This window comes from Colius striatus, chromosome 10 (assembly GCF_028858725.1).
Source record: "Colius striatus isolate bColStr4 chromosome 10, bColStr4.1.hap1, whole genome shotgun sequence".
Lineage (NCBI taxonomy): Eukaryota > Metazoa > Chordata > Aves > Coliiformes > Coliidae > Colius > Colius striatus.
The window spans coordinates 17488336-17501534 of NC_084768.1; the positions used below are offsets into that span (position 1 = coordinate 17488336).

At 49.4% G+C, this 13199-nt stretch overlaps 1 protein-coding gene across 1 annotated transcript in view; it reads right to left on the reverse strand.

The window, feature by feature from the left end:
* Nucleotides 1-2339: 2339 nt before the first annotated feature.
* The window catches only part of PRRX1 (paired related homeobox 1), a 39094-nt gene continuing 28234 nt past the window's right edge, over nt 2340-13199 (reverse strand). The window contains exons 2-4 of the mRNA XM_062003679.1: nt 8919-9094; nt 8177-8358; nt 2340-3418 (exon numbers count right to left, since the gene is read on the reverse strand). Coding sequence (XP_061859663.1) covers nt 3280-3418; nt 8177-8358; nt 8919-9094 — 497 coding nt within the window. The 3' untranslated portion in view covers nt 2340-3279. The remainder of the gene's footprint in view (nt 3419-8176; nt 8359-8918; nt 9095-13199) is intronic.

Sequence of the window (13199 nt, forward strand, 5' to 3'; positions counted from 1 at the left end):
TACCTCAAGACCATTTTCTCTGCTGAATGGTACCCAAACTTAGTGCTAACCACAGTAACCATGGCAACTTCCTAGAGCTGCAACTGAAAGTCTACTAAAGCCCTGGAGAACTCCAAGCTTTTAACATAAGGCCCTTATTTTGCACATGTATCTACATGGTTTGGTAAAACACAGATTAAATATATATGATCATCAAATTTTGCTTTGGCTTGACAGACCAGATGCTGCCTCTTGGCTGAGGTCATCAGCAATTGAGAAACAAACAACAAAGCCCATCCACTGGACTCTGTTTAGCAAATCTATGTAAACAAAGCAGATTTTGCCTCAGATGCTCTGGTTTGCATCTTGATGTCACTCAGCTTAAAGGTGATGCAAAGGTCTCATCTGGACTGAGAACAGCCTAGTCGGTCATGAGGCCATTCCCATCAAGCAGCCTGACCCAAGGCAACACCCAACCAGAACTGGAAGTGCACAAGCTTACACAACCTTCCCATAGGAGCTGCCTCGTGCAAGGCCATTCAGTTCCTCATAGGAATAGAGTGAGGAGGGTGAACAAGGGTTTGCACAGGCGTTTGTGGGAGCCTCTTCACGTAACCGTCACAGTGTGGGGGTAGGGACGTGTATCTCAGCCCTCAGAGGGAGAATGGGGCAGCAGGAGCTTCATGCTCTCTGCACTCTCTCCTTGCTAACTTCAAAAAAAAATGGTGCCCATATGCAGACACCTGGAAAGGTGAGCAAAGACATGGGGAAAGCCATAGGCCACTAAGATGCTGAAGGGAACAGCAGATACCTCCAGCATAAACACTTGGGCAGCCTCCAGCCACCACAGGGGTGTTTGCTCAGGCTGCTGTCGCTGCTGGGACGGTGGTGGATCGTGGATGAAGGCAGGAAGGCAAGGAGAGGGGAAAGAACCAGGCTAAGGCACTGAACAACCAGTTCAGCCTCTGAGTAATGTTACATTGCACTGGGTCCTTTTTCCTTCTGATCGTGCAGGACACGTTCTTCCATTGTTTGTTTGTTTAGGCAGAGGAACCAAGAGTGAGCTTCTAAGTGAAGGCTGAGATTTCCAATGTGATCACTTGGCTCTAGGAGCTGGAACCACACTACTCATGATAGAAGTATTTTGGTTCAGAGATGTTAGCCTCTCCAGGAAAAGGAAAGGCTGACAAGAAAGGGATCAAACAGAATGTTATGGGGCTTGTCCAGCCTCACTTCCCTTGCTCGTGTTCTGTCTGCAGGCATCATCTGTGACTCTCAGCTTTTTGTCTTGATCACAGTTAGATTTCTTTTGGTTTTGGCTCTTGTTTTCCCCTCAAAAGCATCCATACAGAGAGAAAAATAATCCAGCAGCAACACATGCAATCACGAGCACAACTGACACCAGTTTGGGTCTGGGGCTTTCTTCCCAGTGTTAGCTCAGATACTTTGGCTGGATTTCCATTCATCTCCTGCCAGTTTAAGTTTCACCTTCACTTTAAAGAGATTTATTTCTCATTTCCTGCATCATGCTGTTTTAGACTACCAAAGCCCACTGTCAGACATCTACATACGCCCAGCGTGGCTGCAGCAGAGTTGGAGACCTAAGCTACTCTACCAGCAGTGTCCCTCACAGCAGAGCTTCATTCTCCTCCCCTTAGGGTCCAGCTTGGACCTTGGAGCAGCTCTGCTACCTTCAGGGGGACTATTCCACAGCAAAGTCCCACTTGCTCTGGGCAGGCCTCCCACACAAGCACTATTTGCCATAAATAAAGCCCGACTTCCCCCCTGAATTTGAAAGAGGCAGGCATCACCAACAGCATGAAAGACTCTGATTTCTTTAAGATGCTTGCATGGAAGAAATCTCTTTTGGCTTGCATCTCCTCTTCTCTTCATGGAAAGATGTTAGGTCCCAGGTAGCTCTCCACACCCTAGAGGGAGGACAGCAGGTAGGGAAAGCCCGGGAGAGTGGTACAGGACAAGTCTCATTGGGCAGCGTTATGGGAACTGGGGGGAGACAGGCTCTTCATGGGGGATGTCCCCTGCTGAGATATTCATTACCTGTCCTCAGAGGTGCTGGCAGAGACCTTCCACAGAGATGTCCTTAAATGTTCCCAAGAGCCACATGAACCAGACTGGAGAGGAGAGAGCCTCAACTTATTCTATGAAGCTGCAAATGCCTGTGGGAAAAATCTGCAGAGTGTCTCCCTCCAGTGTCACTTCTTTGGGGTTTCTCACAAGAAGAGATGAGCTGAGCATCCCAAGCACTGCCCCAGGCTGTGGAGAAGAGCTCCAACAAGGACGGGAGAGGCTGGAATTTCAATGCAGGGCTCCAGGAACCTGGATGCAGCACAGACATCCCAAACATTTTCAATGGATTTTATTTTGTTTAATAAAAAACACCAACCAAGCTTGCATGTATATCTTATATATATAAATATATACAGTATATATAAAACAAATGCATCTGGACAACGCCTTTCCCCGTGGCACAAACTGTTAAGGCATAGAAAGGAGTGTCCTAATAGTCCTATTCTTGGCACTACAGAGCGATCCCCCCACTATGCCCCTTGGCTTTTCTATCTTCTTTGGCTTTTCGAGGCAGCGGTGCTGGGAACACTCAAGGAAACAAACAAAGCACTGTGAGGCCTGAGGAGATCTTCCTCAAGACCGGTCCAGGCAACCTGGGCGGGACGACTCCATCTCGTTGGACTCACGGGCTTCTCGCAGACTTCACGGTACCGGCGCTGCCTCTGGGGCACAGGGATGGGAGGGATGGAGGGTCAAGTGGGTACAACAGAAAGCGGTGGCCAAACAACTTCTTCTAGGGTGAGCTGGGGCAGGGGGCAGAGGAGGAGCAAGCTTTGCATCTCAGCGTGATGGCAGCTGGGACACGTCCACGGGCCGAGATTGGCAGAGGTTTCTTCTTGCAGTCCCACACAAAAATGGAAACCAACAAGGGTGAGCCTGTCCTTTACTGAAGCAGCTCGTAGTATATTGAGCAGAAGCAATAAACCTGACAATAACACAAAAAAAAATGGTGGCATTATCCCAAAAGGAAGGAGGAACCTGGTCACTCACGAGCGGGTCGGTTTCTTCCCAGTTTGGTCCCCGTGTTCAGTTCTGGGTTAGGGTCAGCTTTTTTTCTTCTTTTTTTTTTTTTGTTTTTCTTCTTTTTTTTTGTGGTGTTTGGGGTTTTTTTGGTTTTTTTATTTGTTTTTTCTTTCAGCACAACAAGTTGCAAAGCAGGATGGGTGCTCTTGTATTTTCTCCTTCCTTCCGCAAGGCAGCTGCCTCCAGTCGTTAATTGACTGTGGGCACTTGATTCCTCTGTAAACTATATTCCTTTGCCTTCAGTCTCAGGTTGGCAATACTGTTGGCCATATTCATGCCCTGTGCTGGGCTGGCATTGGTACACGTGGCTGAGTAGGTGGCCATGGCACTAGGGGATGGAAAGAGACAAACATCACGTCAGACACTGTCTTTACACCACACAGAGAGCAGACACACACCACCCTGAGGTTAAACCCTGGGGCTTCCATCCCTCTGGCAGCTCTTTCTGAGGTGTGCAAGGAATTAGCACCACTTTTTCTTGAACATCCCTGTAAATCTCTCCCCTGCAGTTCACTTACCCAGGGGCAGCCAACACCAAAGCTGGCTGAAGCCAAGAGGAAAATTTCCACTTCCTATTTTCTAACCCAAAGGGTTTACAATGAGGTCAGGGTGCCCAGCCTGTCACTGAGACTATTGTCCCTAAAAGTATTCCCACTGGAAGCAAAGTCTTTTAGATGAGAGCAATTGCTGGTTTTATTGCTTGTGAAATCACGTCATTTCTGAAACACATGTTACATTAAAGAAACACTCTGGGAAAATCCCATTTCAACAATTGTGATGCTTTTTGGCTTCAGCCTTTTGGAATTAAAATTTCCATGTTTTTTTTCCCCCCATCAAAACTTCAGCTGATCATAAAAATCATGCCTTAAAGGCCGAGGAAAAGGGGAAAAAAAACCCCAAACCCAAAAGCATTTCTTCTCCCTTCAAATCATGACTTTATTCATGCAAAACATTCCTTTTGGCAGCAGAGGCTGAACAAAGATCTCAGAGTCCTTTCTTATCCTACTGAACATTTGGTTTCCAGACCACTAGAAAACTTGTTTAACCCATGTGTCCCAGGTTTCTGTGAAAAACAACCCTCTCACCCCACAAACCAGCAAACTATTCGACCTATTGCATTTCTCACAGATGCATTCCCAGACCAAAACCAGCTGAAAAACAGGGAGTGAACTTGGAGACACCCATTCGACGCTGCCAGCGTGTTCAGGAGAAAACCACAACGCTCAGGTCTGCTGTTGTCCCTTTCCATCTACCTCCCTGGGTGGCTCAAATAGAATCATAGGGCTTGGAAGGGACCTTTAGAGATCATCCAGTCCAACCCCCCTGCAGAAGCAGGTCCACCTAGATCAAGTCACACAGGAATGTGTCCAGGAGGGTCTTGAAGAGCTCCAAGGAAGGAGACTCTACACCCTCCCTGGGCAGCCTGTGCCAGGGCACCCTCACCTTAAACAGTAAACATCTGAGGCTCTGGGAAACACTCTTCTCCATCCAGAGTCCAGGGCTTGTTATTTTCCTTTCTTTTGGTTTTGTTTTTTTCCTTTTTATCTCTTTTTTTAAGAAACCCTTCTCTTCCAGATCTGACCCCCATGACTGGGAGAGCCTTTGCGACAGCAAATCTCCCTCAAGGGAAGCAGGCACTTGGTGTGCAGATTCAGGCTGTGGGCATGCACACTCACCCCAAAGCCATGGTGGCAACTCTGACTTCATAAGGCAGAGCTGACTTGCCAGGAGTTTAAATGCAATAAGGTGCTGTCGGAATCCCCAGCCCCCAGGTTAAATAACACTAGCAGGTCCCATCCCAGGCCAATGACTCCTATTTCTCAGGGACGAGAACTTCTCCAGGGAGGGACTGTCATCTTTGTGCCAGGATCGGCAGAAAAACAAGAGCTGACACTCATGGGAAGGACAGGTAAGAGTCATAGATAAAAAGCTGCTTACACCCACCCAGGGAAATGCACTGAAAGCTCTCCCTAAGACAGCAAACACTCAGCACACTCTGTGAGTCTCTAACAGCTACAGGAAGGACACGCAGGATGGACATTAACATTCAGACACTGAAACCCAGGCTGGGCTCTGCCCAGCTCAGGGTGCATTGGCTGCATTTTGGCAGGGCCCAGGAGGCAGTGGATGGGTCAATGTGCCTGCAGCCTTCCCTGGATGGCTGTGCACCCCCTTGCACCCTCTCCGTGGCTGTGTTGGTGACTTTATCCTCTCCTGCCCCATCAGTCAGCACAATGTGAGAACCACAACGCTGCCTGCAGAGGCATTGCGGTTTCACAAGGTGGCTGGCGGCTGCTGAAGCACCCATTCCCACGTGCCAGCACAGGGTGCTTCCCCCCTGTTTCACTGCTGGAAGAAATTAGAAGAGCCTCAAGGATACTCTAGGTGAGATAAAACAGGAGTTTTCAGCCTTGGGTGTAAACTGTGCCCATTCAAACCAGACTTCTGCCTAAATCTGGTCTAAAACTCCACAGAGCCTCCTCTCAGCTCCCCAGAGGTGTGGGGAAAAGTGAAATTTCTGCCAAAACCCTCAAATTTCCAGAAATCCTCCTTTAGCAAGTTATTCCACAAGGAGCAGCAGGCAAGAAGGCTGTCTCCAAATGTCAGGATAGCTTGAGGATCGCTCCAGAGGCTCTCCAGCGTCTGCTAGGGGCTGAAGTCACCCTGCTACCCATTCTATCTGCCCCACCCAGGCACAGGAAGAGTCTCCTTTCTCTGCCCAGCTGCCTGCTTTCAGGGAACACAGAGGAACATCATGTTTCTGAAGCCTAAAATCAATGTCCTGTGGAGTCAAAGGTTGTTGGAGTGGGAAGTGCAGGCTGACAGCACGGCTGCTAGTCTTGTTTTCTTAGGAACCTACGCTAAAAAATGTCTAAGCCAAACACTTCCACTTCAAACAAAAATAACAGTATCTACTTGCCTATCTATGTGACACTGAGCTGCAAATAGCTTTGGTTGACCTGTGGCTGAATGTATTTGGAGAATAAACACACTGATTGAAAACTTTCTTCAGATCTAAGAGCAAGAGCGGTGGCGTCTGCGCAGCGCCGGCCCTCTGCCCGGCCAGCGGCTCACCAGGGGCTGCAGCGGAGGTGGGGAGGGGGCAGAGGGCCATGCAAACACTCTGCACGGCTCTTTGTCACCAAGGGTCCGATCCTGTCATAACCCTGCTCAGTTCAAAGCTTCTTATGAGGCTGTGACAACCTGGCCCAGATACCCATGAATGCGATGGCTAAGAGATGACCGGGAGGATTGCAAAGCCTGTCTGAGGGCCCTGACTGCCCCACACTGTGGAAAGCAGCTGCTCTGCTCCTCTGGCAATGCCTCCTACCCCTCTGCAGGGCAGTGGGAGGGTGGCAAGTCCCTCCTGTTTAGTCTGCCAGCCAGTGGGGATAGCTGTAAGCTGCAAATGCCTCTGCCCAAACACCTTGGCTTAAGACAAGGGAGGAAAATATCAAGCCGGTGATGACGTGTCCTTGCACTGTGGAGAGGCACAGCCATGTCTGGCCCTCAGCAGGAGAAAAAAATCCCCAGAGCTTCCCCTTCTCCCTTTGTACATCCCAAATGCCTTGGGCTTCTTGTTGCCCAGAGTGGCCCCAGATAGCCCTTCCCAGTGTGCCCCTGGAAGTTACCTTTGCAGGGTCTTCTCCTAGAAGCCGTTATGAAGCCCCTCATGTAAACAACATCTTGGGAGGGACGATCTATTTTCAAAAGTGTGAGAGGTAGAAATAAGCCATGAGCGTTCAGTAGGGATGTGGTACTCTGACCAGACCAGTCTCAGCAGGGTGGGGGAAGGGCCTGTGCTTCTCTGCCCTGAACTCATCACCCAGACTCCTCTCTGGGATGCTTCACCAAGGATTGCTTCACAGAGAGAAAGCCTTAATCCCAAAAGGAGGATTCTGCCAGACAGCAGTCATGAGATAAAATCCAAAGAATAAGACTCATCTGACCAAACTGGTGGTCATAAAGAGCCTCCTTTTCAGTACCTGGAGTGGATCAACCTGTGACTTCTTCTAGAGCTACAGGGTGGATGAGGAGGACCCCAAAGCACTGAAGCAATAAACCCTCAGGAAGGCCACGTGTTGGCAGACTCAACTGTGCAAACAATGTTTGGGGTGCAAGAAAGGAGCCAAGGTGACTGAGGAAGACTAGGTCCTGGAAGCCAGTGGGAAGCTGCCTGTGACCAAGCCAGATGAACAGGAAGAAATCCAGCCAAAGGCTCCAGGGTCCTGACCAACAATGAATCCACTGTGCTAAAAAATACACATCAACCTCATTTTTAACTGCCTACAAGCCAGCTGGCTCCCCACAAACCAACACATCCTGTCGATCTTGTGTCCACACCCAGTTCCTGCTGGGCTGTGGATGGCACAGAGGACAGGGAGCCCTGTGACATGCATGGACATCCCAGATCCTTTGAGCAGACTGGGATTGCCACATCTACACTTCTTTCCTGCCGGTTTTACACACACACACACACACACACACACACACACACACGTGTGCTCTAGCAACTGGAAGGAAATTGCTCACCACTTGAGTGCTGACCTTTGAGGAGAGGATTGGGAGCAACATGCAGTGAGTTCCCAGCCCTTCCTTGCATCCCAACCAGCAGCTGCCATGGGACAGCCGCAGAACTCCCTCTCCTGGCCACTGTTCAGTGGCTGAGCCTCCCCAAGTGCTCTACCATCACGTCCCCAGGATCTGTCCCCCACGGAAACGTCTCTTTCTTGCACTAAACTGGATGCACTAGGGAAGCAATTCCTTCTGTTTCCACATGTATTTTTACATGATCCTCTTTCAAAACATCCTGAATTGCAGAGAGAGGTCAGCAAAAAAAAGCAGCCACCACCTCTCATGGAGCTGTCTGCCAGAAAGCCATGATGAAGCTGAACCAAGCCCACCTTGCAGGCCTGGGCTGGGATGGGAACAGGTAAGGAAAGACAGTGGGGTGGCCAAACTGCTCGGTCCTCCAGCTGTCCCATGCCAATAGAAACAGTCCACCAGAGCGATCTGAAGGCTGCTCTCAGGCTGCTCTGCACTATATGGCAGAAACAGATCATCCCCAGAGGGGTTATTCCCTCACCTGTAAGGCGAGGCGGTACCCCAGGAGAGATAGTCGGTGGGTCTCGGCGCTGGGCGAGGTACTATGGGCTGCTCCACGGCCGTCACGTCCCCTGAGTAGGATTTGAGCAGAGAAGCATTCTTGCTGGCCAGCATCGCCCTCTCATTCCTGCGAAACTTGGCTCTCCGGTTCTGGAACCACACCTGGAGTGGGAAGCACATAGACACCCCAACCGTCACAACCAGCTCTGCTGCGACACTCGGCCTCTCCGCACGCTGCCTCTGTCCTGCTCTGGCATGCCTCTGACTGGGAACTCTAAGGATAAGACAATCTTTCTGTCTGCCCTGGTCAAGCTCTCCTGTGAGGAGCTGGCTCAGTGAGGTCCCAGAGACCTCAGGCAGCGAGGCCTGGGAGTGCCGTACAACACAGTGTTGCCTGGCCTGCTTTGACCTTCAGGAGGTGCAGCCATGCAAGCAAGAGCTGAGCAGCTCAAGATAACGTTAGCAGCCTGAGCACAGCACATCTGTGATCTTGGCCTTGAAGGAACCATATGGACATGTCTGAATGGGCAAGTGTGGTGGTACATCAGGCCTGGCAGACCTCCCTAAGGCATGGCATGCTTGGGATTGCAATACAGCATGTCTCAGAAGCTTGGTGAGTCCAGTGTGCCATACAGACCTCGAGGATTTCTAATGCTGTACAGGAATGGTCTGTTGACCCTCTCTGAGTTAAGGTGTGTCTGGATACAAGCTGTGGTGATTACCTGAACTCTGGCTTCAGTGAGGTTGACTCTGCGTGCAAGGTCTTCCCGTACAAAGGCATCGGGGTAGTGTGTCCTCTCAAAGACCCTCTCTAATGCCTGGAGCTGGCTGCTGTTGAAGGTAGTCCTGTTCCTTCTCTGCTTTCTTTTCTTCTTTTCCTCCGAGTTCAGCTGATCATCTAGGAGAGATAATTGGAGATGTGACAGGCTAGAAAGTTAAGAACCCACAGCAATAGGATAAGTAACCTCAACAGCTGGCTGGAAAAGCAACCTCGACAAAGATGGAAAGGGCTTAGAAAGGGGCTTGCACAATCTCAACACCACACCTCAACCACACTGTGTTAGTCCCCACATGAAAAGGAGGTGGAAAGCTCATTGACCCCAAGTGTTTATTTCCACGGTCAACTGCATAAGACCTGTACCAGCTCTCTCAAGGTCCCCCATGCCTCAGCTTTTTTGTCTCTAAAGAAAAACAAGAGTCCAAAATGCATCGCCACATTCCTGACAATCCTAGAATCCTTTTCTGACCATAAAGAAGCACAAGCCCCTGTTCTCTCAGCTTCAAATTTCCAAAGACTGTTCTTTCTGGGATATAACACAGTCCTGTGCCAGCTCTTACTGACTGTTAGAAGGTGTGCCTGTCTCTGAGAAAGGAAAGCACAAGGAAATGGCTGTTAGTGTGGGCTTGACCACAGCCATTGTAATGCCATCCTTTACATGTAGCTCCATTTGGCTTAACTGAGGACCACATTCCTTTATTGTCCCCACATCCAGACTGAGAGGCATCTATTTGGGCAGAGGGGGCAGCTGTGAACAAAGAGGTACCAGACAGTGGAAATGAAGTGACTGATACAGGCCTGAACAAGAGACAAGCACAAAAGCCAGTTTTGCTTGTATGCTTGCCAGCCAAGGACAGAGAAATACAGTCAGACAGACAGGGAGAGCACTGCAACTGGGAAGCAAAAACACAGTAAGATCAGAAGCATGTCAGATACTGTTGATGGAAGAATACTTCTGCACTCTCCATCACTCCCCTTGATTTGCCCAGGCCAGCAAGATGGTGAGCAACAGTGTCCCCCTCAAGAGCACATCTTGTTTTGTGCCTAGTTTGTATTTACTCCAGCAATATGTCAGCACATCCATACATCTGGCATGACCCTCAACACTACTGCCTGTGCATACGGTCACTGCAGCAACACCAGTGCTGAGAGGATCCGGGAAGGGCTTTTCTTAGCGAATATCTGCTCTGCACCATCTCTCCCTTTCCCAGTGCTGTTGTACATGCCAATGTGGCTGCAGCACTGGAGCTATCGATGCACAGCAGTGGGTGACGGTTCAAAGAGTTTGAATGCTCTGTATTAGGACAAGCGGGAGGCTATGACACTGCTTTTGCTTCTACCCTACCTGTACTGAAGTATGCTCACCCATCACACTGGTTCCTGTGGGAAGCAGAGAGCAAGGCAGCAGTCTGCAGGAGCAGGAAGCCACTGCTGCCTCTGTAAAGCAGCCCTGCTCAGGCTGCAGGAATGGCATCCAGTTGCCTTGCACTCATCCCTCTTTAAGTGTTCCAGTACATGTGGGTTCTCACCAAAACCATCAAGGCTTCTCATGCTCCTGCAGCCCCAGCCTTCAATGCTCCCAAGCACACCAGGCAGAGCCCCACGTGGGCAATGTCAGCACGGTCCCACTGCCTTCTATGGAGGAACAGTACTTACACCTGGGACGATCCGAGCCAATAGGTATGTCAGCATGTGTTTAAAATTGTATTGTATCTATAGAAATGCACATGCAAGTGAGTTGTATTTTAAGTTAAGCACTGCACACCTTGGCCTAGATGATGGTCTCACCATGGAGAGCCCAAGGGCTTGACCTGCTATATACAGTTGCAGAATATCCCCTCGACAGTCATTCCTTTTGCCATAGATCAATATGACAGCTCCCCTCACCCTCTTGTTCTTGAGGGGGTATGTAAGGCACGGGGAGAAGCTCACACGGAAATTAAAGTCTACAGTTGTTGTCCTCAGCACCTGTTTGTGATGCTTTTCACAGCCCATCTGGTAACAGTTACTGCACTTGAACGCCTTTGGAGTGAGGCCCATCCACTTGGGAACAAAAGGACATTCCTCTTAAATTAAAGTAGGTTTTTCAAATTCCTGCAGGTTTACAGCTCCTCCATCCCCAACCCCTCTCCAACAGCCTGATGATCCCCAGCAGACTCTCTTCCAGCCTGGGCATTCCTGGGTGCAAAAATCACGCCCTCAGTTTTCTCCTATTTGAGAGGAAGTGTTTGGTGATCAGTTTTTAACAGGTATGTTGAATTATAAAGCTGAGCTGGGAAGGCATTGGCAGAAACATGCAAGAAAAGCAAACGTGTAGGAATCCTGGGGCATTAAAATCAAAGCTAGAGGTGAAGCTATTCTGCTCGGGCGGCGGGAAGCGAAGCAGAGGGATGGGATTTAAACGCTGCTTGTGCAGAACACCATGCACGCATTTCTACCTGCTGGGAGGTTTAGTGCTGTCACAGGGTCTATCCCTTACAAAGAAGCAGAAAAGATTCACCATCAAAGCCTTTACAAAAAGGGTCATGGATTTCCCCCTGGCTCTACTTTGACACCGTTGTGCTGCTGTGCACCACACACCACAGCAAACAGCAGAGAACAAGCCCCTGGGCACCATCGTCCCTCTGAACAGCAGAAAGACCAACATGGATATCTGACCACCTTCTGACTTATCCATTTGGTGCTATTTTCTGATCTAAACCTTGCCTATGCAGACTCGATGAACCAACCAAGAAAAGCCTTTGGGACCCCTTGGAAATCCCCTCCAGGCCTTTGAAGCACCAGTTCTTGCCCAGAAGATGACACCCAGCTGGAAGGAGCACAAGCTGAAGGACGTCTGACAATTGCTCAGACCCTGTGTGACACTTACACACGAGGAAGGGTGAGCACATCGTTCTGGGGAGCAAGAAGAAGGGCCAAAGCCCATAAAATGCTGGAGAACAAGAATCCCTCCTGCCAAGCACGTTAGCACAATTTGCCTGGTTTCCTCCTGGCGTAAAGCAAGACCCCGGTGATTCATGGCTCACCTCGTAATTACTGGACCCAAAAATAGTAGGGCCAAGAAACGGAAAGTTGCAGGCAGTGGCTGTCTGGCCGTGACTCACAACTGGGTCACCGTTGGCTAATGTACCTCCAGCATGGGCTGGTGTGGAGCAGGGATGTGAGTCACCTCCCTTTTCCAGCATGTAGCTGGATGGAGGTGGCTCGACAGCACAACTCGGCCTGCGACTAGGGGATCAGGATTTTGAGGTTATTCACTGCACTGCTAGAACAGCACAACACAGCTGGATCCAAATGTCTACAGCAGCAGTAAGAACAAAACCAATAATAGCCACATTAGCCCAGATCAGCGCTGGGTTGATCACTCCTCGCCATGAAGACGTGCCATATGTTGATTACAAACCGCTAACAAGGGATTGCAGACACCTAAACCCCAGGTGTCTGCAAATGCCACCTTGCTCACAGCAGGCACCAGCAACCTTCAATATGTCAGCAAGGGACTAGGGTTGGTTTTCTTCTGCTATAATTTCTTTATCAGGAAACAACACTGAAAAATGTTATTCCCAAACAGTGCTGACAGCACTAGTGCCTGAAGTCAGCAGAAATGGAGAGAAGAAGAAAAAAAATGGAGAGGAGAGGAAAAAGAGCTTTTTAGATGGGTCAGAAGCCTTTCATCAACATTCTTTTAATCAGAAGTATCTTACTACAAGCAGCGTTCTCAAGAGCTGAGCTGCTTGCAAACGTGTCCCCCAGAGACATCGACACGCACGTTTTCCTCTCAGGAACCCGAGGCTGGAAAATCTGGGAATTTCATTTCAAAATCCCAACCTTTCATGTTGGGCTGGAGGATTTTGTTTCCTGTTTCCACATTTGTGTTTTCCTGTGTTATTTCTACGTTCCCCCATGACCCACAAATCCTGGTGTCATACACAAACGCACTTCTAGGATGCACTAAAGCAATTTTAGTTGCTCCTAAATGATATAGTATGAAATGTCCTGTTCTTTTTTCTCCTGCTCATCATGTCTCCTGTCTTGCAATGAGACGGATCCACACTTGAAGACTCTCTGATCTACGCTCCTTATTGCACAGCAGCTGTCCCAGCGCCTGTAACTATCACTGGGGTACCATCAGACAGCTCCTGTTGGGATGCCACATTGAAAATACAGCACATTTTCAATAAAGCCAAAGAGTTGAGGACCTAAATGCTTACATATAAATTAAAAG